The sequence below is a fragment of the Chiloscyllium punctatum genome, chromosome 39, assembly GCF_047496795.1.
Source record: "Chiloscyllium punctatum isolate Juve2018m chromosome 39, sChiPun1.3, whole genome shotgun sequence".
Taxonomy (NCBI): Eukaryota; Metazoa; Chordata; class Chondrichthyes; order Orectolobiformes; family Hemiscylliidae; genus Chiloscyllium; species Chiloscyllium punctatum.
The window spans coordinates 68,453,284-68,472,363 of NC_092777.1; the positions used below are offsets into that span (position 1 = coordinate 68,453,284).

General features: G+C 51.1%; 1 protein-coding gene across 3 annotated transcripts in view; it reads left to right on the plus strand.

The window, feature by feature from the left end:
* LOC140464178 (glutamine-rich protein 2-like) overlaps nucleotides 1-19,080 on the plus strand; it is a 114,374-nt gene that overhangs the window by 41,691 nt on the left and 53,603 nt on the right. The window contains exons 1-3 of one of the 3 annotated variants that reach the window (XM_072559012.1): nucleotides 678-823; nucleotides 1,983-2,087; nucleotides 15,633-15,668. In XM_072559012.1, the coding sequence (XP_072415113.1) occupies nucleotides 1,986-2,087; nucleotides 15,633-15,668 (138 nt within the window). In that variant the 5' untranslated portion in view covers nucleotides 678-823; nucleotides 1,983-1,985. Of the gene's footprint in view, nucleotides 1-677; nucleotides 824-1,982; nucleotides 2,088-15,632; nucleotides 15,669-19,080 lie in introns of those variants that run through there. The other 2 variants (XM_072559009.1, XM_072559011.1) reach the window with 2 other exon arrangements.

Genomic DNA, 19,080 nt, shown 5'->3' on the forward strand with positions numbered 1-19,080 from the left:
AGCTTATCCAACAATGCATCACCTGCACAAGTGCAGCACCTCCAACAGTGCAGCATCTCTAACAGTGCAACACCTCCGACAGTGCCGCATCTCCCACTGTGCAGCACCTCCAGCAGTGCAACACCTCCAACAGTACAGCATCTCCAACAGTGCAGCACCTCCAATGGTACAGCACCTCCGACAGTGCAGCACCTCCGACAGTGCAACACCTCCACCTGTGCCGCAACTCCAACAGTGCAGCACCTCCAATAGTGCAACACCTCCAACAATGCAACACCTCCACCTGTGCAACACTTCCAACAGTGCAGCCCCTCCACTAGTGCAACACCTCCAACAATGCAACACCTCCACCAGTGCAACACCTCCACTAGTGGAACACCTCCAACAGTGCAGCACCTCCGAAAGTGCAGCACCTCCAACAGTGCAGAATCTCCAAAAGTGCAGCATTTACAACAGTGCAGCACCTCCAACAGTGCAGCATCTCCACCAGTGCAGCTTCTCCAACAGTGCAGCATCTGCACAAGTGCAGCACCTCCAACAGTGCAAAATCTCCAACAGTGCAGCATCTGCACAAGTGCAGCATCTCTAACATTACAACACCTCCAACAGTGCAACACCTCCGACAGTGCAACACCTCCGATAGTGCAATACCTCCACCAGTGCAGCATCTCCAACAGTGCAGCACCTCCAAGACTGCTGCACCTCCAACAGTGCAGCACCTTCAACAGTGCAGCATCTCCTTAGCACTGTGCCCAGTGTCAGCCTGGACTTTGTGCTCAATCCAAGAGCTTGGCTTGAACATGGATCCCCGTGTGTCTTGGACGTGAGTTACCCAATCGATTCCATTTGTTATGAACCATGGAGGCTGCAGCACCAATCCTGACAGTATCTGCCTCATTCCAGTTTGCCAATCAGAAAATTATCCATCAATCGAAAGTCTCCTGGCTGTCTGATAACCTATCAATCTGAATATGTTATTTAACCCCATTAACCCTTGTCTTGTTTAATTACTTTTTTTAATGCATGTGATATGGTCATTGTTGTCTGATCTCATTGTTAATTAGGAATCGACCCCAATGCTGTGTGACTGGAGTCACATGGATTCCAGACCAGGGAAAGACAAGAGACATCCCTCCCTAAGGGGCAGGAATGAATCCGTTTTTTTAACCAAACTTGATGAGGGCTACTTGATTCTTGTCTGGTTGTTTTATTTTAATTCCAGCTTTTTATGAAATTCCGATTGTCCCACCTGTCATGGTGGAATCCATGGTGAAACATTAGCCTGTAGTTGTGCAGTACTAGCCCACTGACATGACCCCCCAGTCCCCTGCCCCCATGTCTCTGACCCTCTGCCCACCATCTGGTTCGGTTTGTGAATCTGGACATACTCTGATCACTAGTTCCCTTTAGTCAGTTCTCTTTGCTGGAACCAGATTTGCCCCTAACGAGCTTTCCCGCCAGGTGCTAACTCTCTTCGGGAAACTCGTGACCAAGAGCTGAGTTTTGTCAGTGGAATATTGACCAACACTGGGCCTGTCCTTTCCCTCTGCTTCACAAGTCACACAGCACCAGGGTATTGTCCAATCGGATTAATTGAAATCACATGTTTCCAGAGTGCTGCTCCTTCATCAGGGTCAGACAGCGTCATGGAGAGGGAGCAAGCTAACATTTCGACTCCCAATGACATTTCATCAGAGTCCTGATTATTAATCATCGAGACTGAAACGTTTGCTTGCTGTCTCCATGGCTGCTGCTAGATCCAGCAGGTTTTGTTTCAGTTGGATGCCTTCTGAGTTGGTCCACCCCAGGCCACCACCAGCACCTCCACGCCACACAACTCTCACCAAACTGAGGAAGGCTGGAGTACAGGGAGCTGGCCATGGGACCTGGGAACCTGTCAATCTACTCAGCCTGAGATTGCCAATGCTGTTGGAATGTTGTTTGCAAAATCAATATTTCTGATTGTGCTGCCTGTGTTGCAGGCTATGTCTTTGATGGAGGAGATGATGCACGAGATAAATGATTTGAAGAACTTCAAAAATACTGTTGAAGATCACATGACTGACATTGACAAAGATATGGATATGGTAAGATATGGGTGGAGCCAAATGTTGGGAATTGAAGGAGGTGGGGGGAGGGAAGAAGAAGGGGAGTTGTAGCAAAAGGAGAAGATGGGGAGGAGGGGGAATGTACCAGCCACAGACCAAAATGATGCTCTTGTCCCCTGAGGGACATGGGGAGGTGGGTCTGCTGTTGCTTGTAAAGTATCGTGTCTGTTTCCCACACGTAAAAGCTCTGCAGATTGTAACCTTCCCAATAGCACCAGGGAAGCCCAGACACCGTCTGCTATCAGCTTGGTTTTGCAGCTCACACCTGGTACTCTCACTCGTTCTCAGTCCTTGGCTGCAGAGATCCAGACTCTCAACATATGCTGAAACACCCAAACAAAACTCCACTCTGCTTTGGGAGCAGCCATCGCTTTCACCCATGGGGATTATGTTTATGTGGTGGGAAATCCCGTCGATGTTCAATGACCCGTTACAACATTTTAATCATGCAGTAATCACCCATAATCCAACAGGGTTTCTGCGGGGGGTTGCGGGGGGGGAGGGGGAGGAATGACAGAAGCAATCAAATCTGATTCCATATCCTGGGAGATGCCTTACAGTGAACTCTAGGCATCAGGCCCCTGGGTAAATGTGGAAGAATGCTGCAAAGGTGCTTAATCTAAACGATCATTGCAATTCACGGTGCACTAGGGGACATTGGAGCTGGAAGGTTCACTTGCTTCAGGATAATGAAGATGAAAAGAAATGTTAGAAAACAGGGAGGTACATTATTTCCATAGAATATAGAACAGTGCAGCACAGGGCTCGATGTTGTACTGACCTTTTATCCCACTCTAAGATCAGACTAACCTCCATACCCTTCATTTTACTACCTCCATGTGTTTAGCCAAGAGTCGCTGACATGTCCGAACTGTATCTGACTCTACTACCACCGCTGGCAGTGCATTCCACGCACCCATCACTCTCTGTCCTCTGACATCTCCCCTAAACCTTCCTCCAATCACTTTAAAATTATGCCCCCATGTGATAGACATTTCCATCCTGGGAAAATGTTTCTGGCTATCCACACTCTCTCTGCCTCTCATCATCTTGTACACCTCGATCAAATCACATCTCATCCTTCATCGCTCCAATGAGAAAAGCCCTAACTCCCTCAACCTTTCTTCATAAGACATGCCCTCCAGTGCAGGCAGCATCCTGGTAAATCTCCTCTGCACCCTCTCTAAAGCTTCCACATCCTTCCTATAATGAGGCGACCAGAACTGTTCACAATATTCCAAGTGTGGCCTAACCAGGGCTCTGTAGCACTCCACCATACCTTTGTGGCTCTTAAACTCAATCCCCCTGCTAATAAAAGCCAACGCACCTTATTCCTCCTTAACAACCCTATCAACTTCAGTGGCAACCTTGAGAGATCTATGGACGTGGACCCAAGATCTCTGTTCCTCCACACTGCTGAGAATCCTGCCCCTAGCCCTGTATTCTGCATTCAAATGTGACCTTCCGAATTGAATCACATCACACTTTTCTGGATTTCACTCTATCTACTACATATCAGCCCAATCCCAATTCTGCATCTTGTCAATGTCCCGTTACAACCTACAACAACCCTCCACACTATCCACAACTCCACCAACCTTTGTGTCACTGGCAAATTTACTAACACACCCTTCCACTTCCTCATCCAAGTCCTTTATAAAAATCACAAAGTACAGAGGTCCTAGGACCGATCCCTACGGAACACCACTGGCCACCCAGCTCCAGGCTGAATACTTTCCATCTACTACGACCCCTTGTCTCCCATGGGCCCCCCAATTCTGTATCCAGGCAGCCAGATTTCCCTGTATCCCATTACTCCTTTCATTCTGAATGAGCGTACCGTGCGGAACCTTATCAAACACCTTGCTAAACATCCATGTACACCCCATCCACTGCTCTACCTTCATCAATGTGTTTTGTCACATCCTCAAAGAATCCAAGAAGATTTGTGAGGCATGACCTGCCCCTCACAGAGCCATGCTGACTATCTCTAATCAAACTATGGTTTTCCAAGTAATCATAAATCCTGTCTCGCAAAATCCTCTCCAGTGCTTTCCCAACCACAACGTGAGACTGACTGGTCTGTAATTCCCAGGATTGTCCCTGTTCCCTTTCTTGAACAAGGGAATAACATTTGCCCCCCTCCAAACATCAGGCACTACTCCAGTGGACAGTGAGGATACAGTGAGGATACCTTAGGATATATCCCGTTTGGCCCAGGGAGTTTATCTATCCTTATGTTTTTTCAAAACTTTCAGCACATCCTCCTTCCTAACATCCACTTGTTTGAGCATATTTGTCTGTTTTCACGCTGTCCTCTGAAACATCAAGGTCCCTTTCAGTGGTGAATACTGAAGCAAAGTATTCATTAAGGACCTCCCCTACTTCCTCCGACTCCAGGCGCAAGTTCCCTCCACCATTCCCTAAAAAACCCTATCCTCACTCTGGTCATCCTGTTGTTCCTCACAAACGTGTGGAACACCTGAGGGTTTTCCTTAATCCTACCTGCTGAAGGTTTATCAAGCTCCCTCTAGCTCTCCTGAATCCATTCTTCAGTTCCTTCCTGGCTACATTGTAACACTGTAGAGCCCCTGTCTGATCCTTGTCTCCTGTGCCTTAAGTAATCTTCCTGCTTCCTCTTGACTAGATGTTCCACATCCCTTGTTACCCAAGGTTCCTTCACCCTACTATCCCCTTCCTTGCCTCAGTGGGACAAACCTGTCCAGCACAATCAGCAAGTGCTTCCTAAACAACCTCCACATTTGTCACACTTTTCCATGAGAACATCTGTTCCCAATTTAGGCACCCTAATTCCTGCCTAAGAGCATTGTAATTCCCCCTGCCCCCCAGTTATATACTTTCCCATAGAGTCTGCTCCTATTCCTTTCCATGAGTGTAGTGCGTATACTTCAACGCAAGGAGTATCAGAAATAAGGTGGGTGAACTTAAGGCGTGGATCGGTACCTGGGACTACGATGTTGTGGCCATCACGGAAACATGGATAGATGAGGGACAGGAATGGCTGTTGGAGGTTCCTGGTTACAGATGTTTCAGTAAGATTAGGGAGGGTGGTAAAAAAGGAGGGGGGGTGGCATTGCTAATTAGAAATGGTATAACGGCTGCAGAAAGGAAGTTTGAGGGGGATCTGCCTCTGGAGGTAGTATGGGCTGAAGTCAGAAATAGGAAAGGAGCAGTCACCTTGTTGGGTGTTTACTATAGGCCCCCCAATAGCAGCAGAGATGTGGAGAAACAGATTGGGAAACAGATTTTGGAAAGGTGCAGAAGCCACAGGGTCGTAGTCATGGGCGATTTCAACTTCCTAAATATTGATTGGAAGCTCTTTAGATCAAGTAGATTGGACAGGGCGGTGTTTGTGCAGTGTGTCCAGGAAGCTTTTCTAATGCAGTATGTAGAGTGTCCAACCAGAGGGGAGGCCATATTGGATTTGGTACTTGGTAATGAACCGGGACAAGTGGTGGGCTTGTTAGTGGGTGAACATTTTGGTGATGGTGACCACAATTCTGTGACTTTCACCTTGGTTATGGAGAGAGATAGGTGCGCACAACAAGGTAGATTTTACAATTGGGGGAAGGGAAATTACGATGCTGTAAGACAGGATTTGAGGAGCATACGTTGGGAGCATAGGCTGTCAGGGAAGGATGTGGTGGAAATGTGGAACTTTTTCAAGGAGCAGATACGACGTGTCCTTGATATGTATGTACCTATCAGGCAGGAAAGAAATGGTCGTGTGAGGGAGCCTTGGTTGACGAGGGAGGTTGAATGTCTAGTAAAGAGGAAGAAGGAGGCTTACATAAGGTTGAGGAAACAGGGGTCAGACAGAGCAGTGGAGGGATACAGGATAGCCAGGAGGGAGCTGAAGAAAGGGATTAGGAGAGCTAAGAGAGGGCATGAAAAATCCTTGGCGGATAGGATCAAGGATAACCCCAAGGCATTTTATGCATATGTGAGAAACCTGAGAATGACGAGAACGAGGGTAGGTCCGATCAAGGACAGTAGTGGGAGACTGTGTATTGAGTCGGAAGAGATAGGAGAGGTCTTGAACAAGTACTTCTCTTCAGTATTTACGAACGAGAGGGACCGTATTGTTGAAGAGGAGAGTGTGAAACGGACTGTTAAGCTAGAAGAGATACCTGTTAGGAAGGAAGATGTGTTGGACATTTTGAACAACTTGAGGATAGACAAGTCCCCCGGGCCTGACGGGATATATCCTAGGATTATGTGGGAAGCAAGAGAGGAAATTGCAGAGCCGTTGGCAATGATCTTCTCGTCTTCACTGGCAACTGGGGTGGTACCAGGCGACTGGAGAGTAGCGAATGTTGTGCCCCTGTTCAAAAAAGGGAATAGGGATAACCCCAGGAATTACAGGCCAGTTAGTCTTACTTCGGTGGTAGGCAAAGTAATGGAAAGGGTACTGAGGGATAGGATTTATGAGTATCTGGAAAGACACTGCTTGATTAGGGACAGCCAGCACAGATTTGTGAGGGGTAGGTCTTGCCTTACAAGTCTTATTGAATTCTTCGAGGAGGTGACCAAGCATGTGGATGAGGGTAGAGCAGTGGATGTAGTGTACATGGATTTTAGTAAGGCATTTGATAAGGTTCCCATGGTAGGCTTATGCAGAAAGTCAGGAGGCATGGGATAGTGGGAAATTTGGCCAATTGGATAGAAAACTGGCTAACCGGTCAAAGTCAGAGAGTGGTGGTAGATGGTAAATATTCAGCCTGGAGCCCAGTTACAAGTGGAGTTCCGCAGGGATCAGTTCTGGGTCCTCTGCTGTTTGTAATTTTTATTAATGACTTGGAAGAGGGAGTCGAAGGGTGGGTCAGTAAATTTGCAGATGATACGAAGATAGGTGGAGTTGTGGGCAGTGAGGAGGGCTGTTGTCGGCTGCAGAGGGACTTAGATATGATGCAGAGCTGGGCTGAGGAGTGGCAGATGGAGTTCAACCCTGCCAAGTGTGAGGTTGTCCATTTTGGAAGGACAAATAAGAATGCGGAATACAGGGTTAATGGTAGGGTTCTTGGTCAGGTGGAGGAACAGAGGGATCTTGGGGTCTATGTTCATAGATCTTTGAAGGTTGCCACTCAGGTGGATAGAGTTTGTAAGAAGGCCTATGGAGTATTATCGTTCATTAGCAGAGGGATTGAATTCAAGAGTCGTGAAGTGATGTTGCAGCTGTACAGGACTTTGGTTAGGCCACAGTTGGAGTACTGTGTGCAGCTCTGGTCGCCTCACTTTAGGAAAGACGTGGAAGCTTTGGAGAGGGTGCAGAGAAGATTTACCAGGATGTTGCCTGGAATGGAGAGTAGGTCGTACGAGGATAGGTTGAGAGTTCTCGGCCTTTTCTCGTTGGAATGGCGAAGGATGAGGGGTGACTTGATAGAGGTTTATAAGATGATCAGAGGACTAGATAGAGTAGACAGTCAGAAACTTTTTCCCCGGGTACAACAGAGTGTTACAAGGGGACATAAATTTAAGGTGAAGGTGGAAGGTATAGGGGAGATGTCAGGGGTGGGTTCTTTACCCAGAGAGTGGTGGGGCATGGAATGCGCTGCCTGTGGGAGTGGTAGAGTCAGAATCATTGGTGACCTTTAAGCGGCATTTGGATAGGTACATGGATGGGTGCTTAATCTAGGTTAGAAGTTCGGCACAACATCGTGGGCCGAAGGGCCTGTTCTGTGCTGTATTGTTCTATGTTCTATGTTCTATGTAGATCAGGGAGTTTGTGATCACTGTCACAGAAATGAGAACTCCTACTGAGAGACCTGACACCTGACCTCGTTCTTTGCCAAGTACCAGATCCAACATGTCTTCCCCTCTAATAAGCTTTGTTCCACCCAAACCATGTCGGTTCCAATCAATATTAGGGAAGTTAAAGTCACCCATGACAACAACCCTGTTACCTCTGAACCTTTCCAAAATCTGTCTCCCAATATGCCCATCCGTGTCTCCATTGCTATTAGGGAGCCTGTGGGAAAACTCCAAATAAAGTGACTGCTCCTTTCTAGTTTCAGATTTCTACACCTATCAACTCTAGCCAAATCCTCCTCTACGACCTCCCTTTCTGCAGCTGTGACACTATCCAAGATTAGCAATGCCACTCCCTCATCTCCTTTCCTCTTTCTTCCCCCGCCCCCCCAATTGCTTTTGAAACATCTAAATCCTGGAACTTCCAACAGTTGTTCCTGCCCCTGTGATATCCAAGCCTCTGTAATGGTCACAACATCCTAGATCATTACTAGGAACTACAGTAGTGCCTCGACATATGAATGATCCCATTCAGGAACAAATCGGTTTATGACCAGGATTATGTAAAATTTTGCTTCAACGTACGTACGAAATTCAAGGTACGACCGCAAAAAGCCCATGTGCGACCACATGGTTTCATTGTTCTGCTTTGCTACGCGCTTGTTGAACGCAAAAGCTCTCTGGCCCCGCGTGATCTCATTCAGTCTATCTTTGGTGCGTGTGCTGTGAACAGCCATCCAAGCATTCTTACGCTATCCAAACAATGGGGAAAAATTGATTTGGTTCGTGAACCAGGTCCTGGAATGGATTAAGTTTGTAAGTCGAGGCGCTACTGTATGTCCTGAGTTTGTCATCCTTATTCCTGATACTGCCTGCATTGAAATAAACGCACTTCAAGCCATCACACTGACTGACTGCATCTTTGCCCTATCAAGTGCCTCTCCCTCTTCACAGACTCTCTGCGCGGTGTATCTGGCTGTTCATGACCTATTCCAGCACCTGATCTGTAGCTCAGGTTCTGACCCCCTACCAATCTAGTTTAAACCATCCTGAAGAGCTCCAGCAAACCTCCCGCTCAGCATGTTGGTGCCCCTCCAGTTCAGATGCAACCTGTCCTCCTTGTACAGGTCCTATCTTCCCCAGAAGGTATCCCAATGATCCACATATCAGAAGCTCTCCCTCCTACACCAGCCCTGCAGCCACATCTGCATTCACTGTCTGTTCCTAAAATCACTAGCACGTGGCATCAGTAGCAATCCTGAGATTACTCCCCTGCTTGTGCTGCCTTCTAGCTTCCAACCTAATTCCCAATATTCTCTCGTCATGTCCTCCTCCCATTCCATACCCATGTCATTGGTACCGATCTGTACCTCGACTTTTAGCTGCTTTCCTTCCCCCTTAAGAATCCTGTAGACTTGATCCAAGACATCCCTGACCCTGGCACTAGGGAGGCAACACACCATCTGGGAGTTTCACTCGCACCCACAGAATCTCCTGTCTGTCCCTCTCACAACTGAATCTTCTATCACTATCACTCTCCTATCCTTCCCCCTTCCATTCTGAGCCACAGAGCCAGGCTGAGTGCCAGAGACCTGCCCACTGTGACTTTCCCCTTGGTTCCCCACCCCCCACCAAACAGTATCCAAAGCACTGTACTTTTTTTTATTTCAAGAATATACTTTATTCATAAAATTATTTGGATCTCTATACAATTGGTCATGCTATTCTTGTGCACACATGACATTGCTTTACATACATTGAAATTTATTTTTCCTATATACAAGTCTGTACATTTACTATCCAACTCTTCTGCTGAGGTGTCGCGGAGCCCAAATGACTGGGTGGGCCCCCTGTTCTTCTTTAGGCAGGCCGATCTTACACGGTGGTCTTTCCCCACCGCGCCTTGGCGGCAGCTGCCCCAAGCTTCAGCACGTCCCTCAACACGTAGTCTTGGACCTTGGAATGTGCCAGTCTACAACACTCAGTTGGGGTCAACTCCTTCAGCTGGAAAATCAACAGGTTTCGGACTGCCCAGAGAGCGTCCTTCACCGAGTTGATGATCCTCCAGATGCAGTTAATGTTCGTCTCGATGTGAGTCCCGCGTCACGGCGCTGCTCGGGACGAACCTCGACAAGCACCACTGCGTTCCTCTCCAGACTTCCTCTGCATAGGCACATTCCAGAAGGAGGTGTGTGACAGTCTCGTCCCCCCCCGCAGCCACTTCGAGGGCAGCGTGTGGTGCGGCCGAGAGTCCGGGCGTGCATAAAGGATCTCACAGGCAGAGCCCTTCTCACCACCAGCCAAGCCACGTCTTGGTGCTTGTTGGAAAGTTCTGGCGATGAGGCATTCTGCCAAATGGCTTTGACAGTCTGCTCAGGGAACCGCTCGACAGGATCCGCCCTCTCCTTTTCCCGAAGGGTCTCAAGGACGCTACGTGCTGACCACTTCCTGATGGACTTGTGGTCAAAGGTGTTTTTCTTCATAAACTTTTCCACGAAGGACACGTGATACGGAACGGTCCAACTACTCGGAGCGTTCCGCGGCAGCGAGACCAGGCCCATCCTTCACACCACCAGGGACAGGTAGAACCTCAGTACGTAGTGATACTTGGTGTTTGCGTACCGGGGATCCACACACAGCTTGATGCAGCCACACACAAAGGTGCCATCAGCGTGTGGGTGGCATTGGGTGTGTTTTTTTCCCCATTGCCCAGATCTTTGTACATCAAGTCCCTTCGGACCTGGTCCATCTTTGACCTCCATATGAATTGGAAGATGGCCCGGGTGACTGCAGCGGCACAGGTTCTGGGAATAGGCCAGACCTGTGCCACGTATAACAGCAATGACAGTGCCTCACACCTGATGACCAGGTTTTTTCCCGCGATGGAGAGCGACCGTAGCTTCCATCTGCCTAGTTTCTGCCTCACTTTGCTGATACGCTCCTCCCAAGACTTGGCACATGCCCCAGCACCCCCCGAACCAAATACGCAGCACCTTCAGGTGGTCGGTCCTGATGGTGAAGGGGATAGAGGATTGGTCGGCCCAGTTCCCAAAGAGCATGGCCTCGTTCTTGCCTCGGTTTACCTTGGGCCCCGAGGCCCGCTCGAACTGGTCACATATGCACATGAGTCTGTGCACGGACAGCACTTATTATTGAGAACAGCCACAGGCTGTTCTCAATAATAAGTCTGTCTGTTCCCTTTCCCTGCATTGTCTGTCTGTTCCCTTTCCCTCTCCTGATGCTCACCCAGCTACCTTTAGGTGTGACTGCCTCCCTATACCTCCTCTCTATCACTTCCTCAGCCTGCTGAATGATCTGATGTTCATCCAGCTCCGTCTATGGTCACCTAAAAGATGAGAGACTTTACAAACAATCCAGGTCTTTTTCATTATGTAGTTTCAGTTACATCACACTGAAAACTTTTGCTATAAATTCTGTGTCTTACAATCTTATTCTCCACAAACACCTGGTGAAGGAGTGACGCTCTGAAAGCTAGTGCTTCCAATTAAACCTGTTGGACTATAACCTGGTGTTGAGTGAACTTTGAGAATCTTACCGTTAGCCCAGTACTCAGTATTCCTCTTACTCCTTCCAAAGTGAATCACCTCACACTTTCCCGCAATTAACTCCATTTGCCACCTCTTAATCCAGCTCTGCAGCTTATCGCTGTCCCTCTGTAACCTACAACATCCCTCCACCCAGAATGCAGCTTATCGCTGTCCCTCTGTAACCTACAACATCCCTCTGTCCACTCTGCAGCTTATCACTGTCCCTCTGTAACCTACAACATCCCTCTGTCCTGCTCTGCAGCTTATCACTGCCTCTGTAACCTACAACATCCCTCCACCCAGCTCTGCAGCTTATCGCTGTCCCTCTGTAACCTACAACATCCCTCTGTCCAGCTCTGCAGCTTATCACTGCCTCTGTAACCTACAACATCCCTCCACCCAGCTCTGCAGCTTATCACTGTCCCTCTGTAACCTACAACATCCCTCTGTCCTGCTCTGCAGCTTATCACTGTCCCTCTGTAACCTACAACATCCCTCCACCCAGAATGCAGCTTATCGCTGTCCCTCTGTAACCTACAACATCCCTCCACCCAGCTCTGCAGCTTATCGCTGTCCCTCTGTAACCTACAACATCCCTCCACCCAGCTCTGCAGCTTATCGCTGTCCCTCTGTAACCTACAACATCCCTCCACCCAGCTCTGCAGCTTATCGCTGTCCCTCTGTAACCTACAACATCCCTCAGTCCAGCTCTGCAGCTTATCACTGTCCCACTGTATCCTACAACATCACTGTCCAGCTCTGCAGCTTATCGCTGTCCCTGTGTAACCTACAACATCCCTCTGTCCAGCTCTGCAGCTTATCGCTGTCCCTGTGTAACCTACAACATCCCTCTGTCCAGCTCTGCAGCTTATCGCTGTCCCTCTGTAACCTACAACATCCCTCTGTCCAGCTCTGCAGCTTATCGCTGTCCCTCTGTAACCTACAACATCCCTCTGTCCAGCTCTGCAGCTTATCGCTGTCTCTCTGTAACCTACAACATCCCTCTGTCCAGCTCTGCAGCTTATCGCTGTCCCTCTGTAACCTACAACATCCCTCTGTCCAGCTCTGCAGCTTATGGCTGTCCCTCTGTAACCTACAACATCCCTCTGTCCAGCTCTGCAGCTTATCGCTGTCCCTCTGTAACCTACAACATCCCTCCACCCAGAATGCAGCTTATCACTGTCCCTCTGTAACCTACAACATCCCTCCACCCAGAATGCAGCTTATCGCTGTCCCTCTGTAACCTACAACATCCCTCTGTCCAGCTCTGCAGCTTATCACTGTCCCTCTGTAACCTACAACATCCCTCCACCCAGCTCTGCAGCTTATCGCTGTCCCTCTGTAACCTACAACATCCCTCTGTCCAGCTCTGCAGCTTATCACTGTCCCTCTGTAACCTACAACATCCCTCCACCCAGCTCTGCAGCTTATCGCTGTCCCTCTGTAACCTACAACATCCCTCCACCCAGAATGCAGCTTATCACTGTCCCTCTGTAACCTACAACATCCCTCCACCCAGCTCTGCAGCTTATCGCTGTCCCTCTGTAACCTACAACATCCCTCTGTCCAGCTCTGCAGCTTATCACTGTCCCTCTGTAACCTACAACATCCCTCCACCCAGCTCTGCAGCTTATCGCTGTCCCTCTGTAACCTACAACATCCCTCCACCCAGAATGCAGCTTATCACTGTCCCTCTGTAACCTACAACATCCCTCCACCCAGCTCTGCAGCTTATCGCTGTCTCTCTGTAACCTACAACATCCCTCTGTCCAGCTCTGCAGCTTATCGCTGTCCCTGTGTAACCTACAACATCCCTCTGTCCAGCTCTGCAGCTTATCGCTGTCCCTGTGTAACCTACAACATCCCTCTGTCCAGCTCTGCAGCTTATCGCTGTCCCTCTGTAACCTACAACATCCCTCTGTCCAGCTCTGCAGCTTATCACTGTCCCTCTGTAACCTACAACATCCCTCCACCCAGCTCTGCAGCTTATCGCTGTCCCTCTGTAACCTACAACATCCCTCTGTCCAGCTCTGCAGCTTATCACTGTCCCTCTGTAACCTACAACATCCCTCCACCCAGCTCTGCAGCTTATCGCTGTCCCTCTGTAACCTACAACATCCCTCCACCCAGAATGCAGCTTATCACTGTCCCTCTGTAACCTACAACATCCCTCCACCCAGCTCTGCAGCTTATCGCTGTCCCTCTGTAACCTACAACATCCCTCAGTCCAGCTCTGCAGCTTATCGCTGTCCCTCTGTAACCTACAACATCCCTCTGTCCAGCTCTGCAGCTTATCACTGTCCCTCTGTAACCTACAACATCCCTCCACCCAGAATGCAGCTTATCACTGTCCCTCTGTAACCTACAACATCCCTCCACCCAGCTCTGCAGCTTATCGCTGTCCCTCTGTAACCTACAACATCCCTCTGTCCAGCTCTGCAGCTTATCGCTGTCCCTCTGTAACCTACAACATCCCTCTGTCCAGCTCTGCAGCTTATCACTGTCCCTCTGTAACCTACAACATCCCTCTGTCCACCTCTGCAGCTTATCGCTGTCCCTCTGTAACCTACAACATCCCTCTGTCCAGCTCTGCAGCTTATCGCTGTCTCTCTGTAACCTACAACATCCCTCTGTCCAGCTCTGCAGCTTATCGCTGTCCCTCTGTAACCTACAACATCCCTCTGTCCAGCTCTGCAGCTTATCGCTGTCCCTCTGTAACCTACAACATCCCTCTGTCCAGCTCTGCAGCTTATCGCTGTCCCTCTGTAACCTACAACATCCCTCTGTCCAGCTCTGCAGCTTATCGCTGTCCCTCTGTAACCTACAACATCCCTCAGTCCAGCTCTGCAGCTTATCACTGTCCCTCTGTAACCTACAACATCCCTCCACCCAGCTCTGCAGCTTATCGCTGTCCCTCTGTAACCTACAACATCCCTCTGTCCAGCTCTGCAGCTTATCACTGTCCCTCTGTAACCTACAACATCCCTCCACCCAGAATGCAGCTTATCGCTGTCCCTCTGTAACCTACAACATCCCTCCACCCAGAATGCAGCTTATCACTGTCCCTCTGTAACCTACAACATCCCTCTGTCCAGCTCTGCAGCTTATCACTGTCCCTCTGTAACCTACAACATCCCTCTGTCCAGCTCTGCAGCTTATCACTGTCCCTCTGTAACCTACAACATCCCTCCACCCAGCTCTGCAGCTTATCGCTGTCCCTCTGTAACCTACAACATCCCTCTGTCCAGCTCTGCAGCTTATCGCTGTCCCTGTGTAACCTACAACATCCCTCTGTCCAGCTCTGCAGCTTATCGCTGTCTCTCTGTAACCTACAACATCCCTCTGTCCAGCTCTGCAGCTTATCGCTGTCCCTCTGTAACCTACAACATCCCTCTGTCCAGCTCTGCAGCTTATCGCTGTCTCTCTGTAACCTACAACATCCCTCTGTCCAGCTCTGCAGCTTATCGCTGTCCCTCTGTAACCTACAACATCCCTCTGTCCAGCTCTGCAGCTTATCGCTGTCCCTCTGTAACCTACAACATCCCTCTGTCCACCTCTGCAGCTTATCGCTGTCCCTCTGTAACCTACAACATCCCTCTGTCCAGCTCTGCAGCATTCCTTATCAAGAGTATTGCTGTGAACTGCCCATATCCTCAACATGAACAGCAGGTCACTGAGGGAACGTGGCAGTCCCATCGGTATGCAGCTGTACTGGGGGAGATACCATCAACTGGAACATCAGCATTATTATCCCCGTTCACTCGCACTGACGATTGAGAGAGCTTTCCCTCTCATGCACTGATCTCATTGAGCATAGCCTCGGTGCAGTACCTCACTCTATAGGCTATTACCTCAGCTTTGCCCATCACTAAATGGGTGGTGTTTAATTTGGGCTGAGTTCAGGGGCAGCTTTTTCACACAGAGGGTGGTACGTGTATGGAATGAGCTGCCAGAGGAAGTGGTGGAGGCTGGTACAATTACAGCATTTAAAAGGTGTCTGGTTGGGTACAGTAAATGAATAGCAAGGGTTTAGTGGAATATGGGCTGGGTGCTGGCAAATAGACCTTGATTGGATTGGAATATGTGGTCAGCATGAACGAGTTGGGCCGAAGGGTCTGTTTCCGTGCTGTACATCTCTCTGACTTTGGATACATTCCTAGTTGAATTTGAACTTTGTTCATTTCTGTTTCTCTCTTGTGTATTTCAGGTGACGACTCACATCAGTTTAATAAATGAGCTCCTGGTGAGGACAGCGTTCATGTCGGAATGTGCATTTTGCAGGGTTTTGTTGTTTACTGTTTGATGATGTTTTTAGACATATGAAGGAGTTACTGATGGGACGGTATGGGGGGGTTAGGGTATGGGGGGTTAGGGTACCGGGTGTTAGGGTATGGAGGGGTTAGGGTACAGGGGGTTAGGGTATGGGAGGTTAGGGTATGGGGGGGTTAGGGGACAGGGGGTTAGGGTACGGGGTGGTTAGGGTATGGGGGGTTAGGGTACGGGGTGGTTAGGGTATGGGGGTTAGGGTACGGGGGGTTAGTGTATGGGGGGTTAGGGTACGGGGGGTTAGGGTATGGGGGTTAGGATACAGGGTGTTAGGGTATGGAGGGGTTAGGGTACAGGGGGTTAGGGTACGGGGTGGTTAGGGTATGGGGGGTTAGGGTACGGGGTGGTTAGGGTATGGGGGTTAGGGTACGGGGTGTTAGGGTATGGAGGGGTTAGGGTACAGGGGGTTAGGGTACGGGGTGGTTAGGGTATGGGGGGTTAGGGTACGGGGTGGTTAGGGTATGGGGGTTAGGGTACGGGGTGTTAGGGTATGGAGGGGTTAGGGTACAGGGGGTTAGGGTACGGGGTGTTAGGGTATGGAGGGGTTAGGGTACAGGGGGTTAGGGTACGGGGTGGTTAGTGTATGGGGGGTTAGGGTACGGGGGTTAGGGTATGGGGGGTTAGGGTATGGGAGGTTAGGGTACAGGGGGTTAGGGTACGGGGGGGTTAGTTTGGAGGATGCTGCATGGAATGGGGTCTGGGTAAATGATGCAGTGTCTGGGATTGGTCAGAAGGGGTGAGTGGGTGTGTCCTGTGGGCAGAGGGTGGGTCTTGGGTAAAGGTGGGGGGGTCCTGAAGTAAAGGAGGGCTGTCCTTTGGGTGGGGGGACTGTCCTTTGGTGGGGGGAGGGTGTCCTGTGGGCAGAGGGTGGGCCCTGAGGTAAAGTGGGGGGGGGGGAGGTGGGAGATAGTGAACGTTCAATCTGGAGCAGGGCAGGATTGTCATGTCCCACTCAGAGAGGGGGAGGGTGTCAGGTCAGGGTTTGGGGGAGGTCAGGGGGGTGGGGGAGGGCGTGAGGGTCACAGGGTGAGGGTCACAGGGTGAGGGCCTCGGGGTGAGGGTCACAGGATGAGGGTCACAGGGTGAGGGCCTCGGAGTGAGGGTCACAGGGTGAGGGGTCACAGGGTGAGGGCCTCGGAGTGAGGGTCACAGGGTGAGGGTCACAGGGTGAGGGCCTCGGAGTGAGGGTCACAGGGTGAGGGTCACAGGGTGAGGGCCTCGGGGTGAGGGTCACAGGGTGTGGGCCTCGGGGTGAGGGCCTCGGAGTGAGGGTCACAGGGTGAGGGTCACAGGGTGAGGGCCTCGGGGTGAGGGTCACAGGGTGAGGGCCTCGGGGTGAGGGTCACAGGGTGAGGGTCACAGGGTGAGGGCCTCGGGGTGAGGGCCTCGGAGTGAGGGTCACAGGGTGAGAGTCACAGGGTGAGGGCCTCGGGGTGAGGGTCACAGGGTGAGGGTCACAGGGTGAGGGCCTCGGGGTGAAGGTCATAGGGTGAGGGTCACAGGGTGAGGGTCACAGGGTGAGGGTCACAGGGTGTGAGCCTCGGGGTGAGGGTCACAGGGTGAGGGTCACAGGGTGAGGGCCTCGGGGTGAGGGTCTGTGAGTTACACTCAGTCTCTGCTGACACGTTACTCAGGAGGTAAAAACAATGACTGCAAATACTGGAAACCAGATTCTGGATTAGTGGTGCTGGAAGAGCACAGCAGTTCAGGCAGCATCCAACGAGCAGCGAAATCAACGTTTCGGGCAAAAGCCTGAGGCTGTGTCTTTAATCGTGTCATTACACTGGAGTTCTCTGAATTCTCGGATTTATTTGCAGACTTTTGGAGGCTTCCATGTGTGGGGGATATTCCCAGGCAACTCCGACAGGGTCCCTGTGCCCTCCTCCTACCTTCCCTGGAATAGGAACTGGCAATCGGAAAACTCAGGGCCTGGTGTTATATCTGCTGCTGGGTTCCCCTGTACCTCACCACAACCCAACCACCATCTCAGTCAAATATCCAAACGGGCTGCACATGGACAGGAACCAAACATTCATGTTCAGAGTTGGGGGGGGGGGGGGGCACGGGACTGAGGCTGAGGGGTGAGGTCTCAGGGATGGGGTGAGGGCTCAGAGAGGAGGGGGTGAGGTCTCAGGGAGGAGGGGGTGAGGCTGAGGGGGTGAGGTCTTGGGGAGGAGGGGGGGAAGCTGAGGGGGTGAGGGCTCGGGGAGGGGGTGAGGGCTCAGAGAGGAGGGGGTGAGGCTGAGGGGTGAGGTCTTGGGGAGGAGGGGGGGGAAGCTGAGGGGGTGAGGTCTTGGGGAGAAGGGGGGGAAGCTGAGGGGGTGAGGTCTTGGGGAGGGGGGGGGAAGCTGAGGGGGTGAGGGCTCGGGGAGGGGGTGAGGGCTCGGGGGGTGAGGTCTCGGGGTTTATGCTGGCCTGGGCAGCAGGTCATAGTGTCGGGGGGGGGTGAGGCACAGAGCCCTCTGTCCTGTGGAGTGTAATTATTATGAATATTTATTTATGAACCCAGCAGGGTGTCCAGGATGCAGTAAAAATGTTGCCCGTCAGCAGAGTCCCTAAGATTTTCAATTTGAATGTCTGCATTTTATAATCCCCTGTGTCACCTGATCATGGAATCTGCAGCTTATTGCCATGACAACAATGTGGTAGCATCACCCCCACCCCCCCCACCCCCCCGGGGCCTCACCCTCTCACCCCCAATCCCCGGGGCCTCACCCCTCACCCTCTCACCCCCACCCCCCTTGGGACCTCACCCTCTCACCCTCCCAGGGCCTCACCCTCTCTCCCCACCCCCTGGGGCCTCCCCCCTCACCCTCACCCCTCCCTGGACCTCACCCTCTCACCCTCACCCACCCCCAGGGCCTCACCCCCTCATCCCCAACTCCCTGGGACCTCACCCTCACCCCCACCCCCTGGGACCTGACCCTCTCACCCCCACCCCCCTGGACCTCACCTACTCACCCCCTAACCCCAACCCCAGGACCTCACCTCACCCTCTCACCCCCCCCCCCACCCCCAGGGCCTCACCCTCTCACCCCCCCACCAGGGCCTCACCCTCTCATCCCCACCCCCCGGGGCCTCACTCCCATCCTCAGGACCTCACCCTCTCACCCCCCTGAATGTAACATCGCTGTTTGAATATAACCTTGTGGCCGGGTTCTCTGGGTGGCTTATATCGTAAATATCTAAAAGCAGGTTGATCATACGAACCCATCCTTACAGGCAGGTGTTTGATTGTGAACCCAGAACTGGGTCAGGAAGCCATACTCTAACCTGATTCGTCTCTCATCATTGAGCAAGCATTTCACTGGAAGATTCTAGTCTGGCTT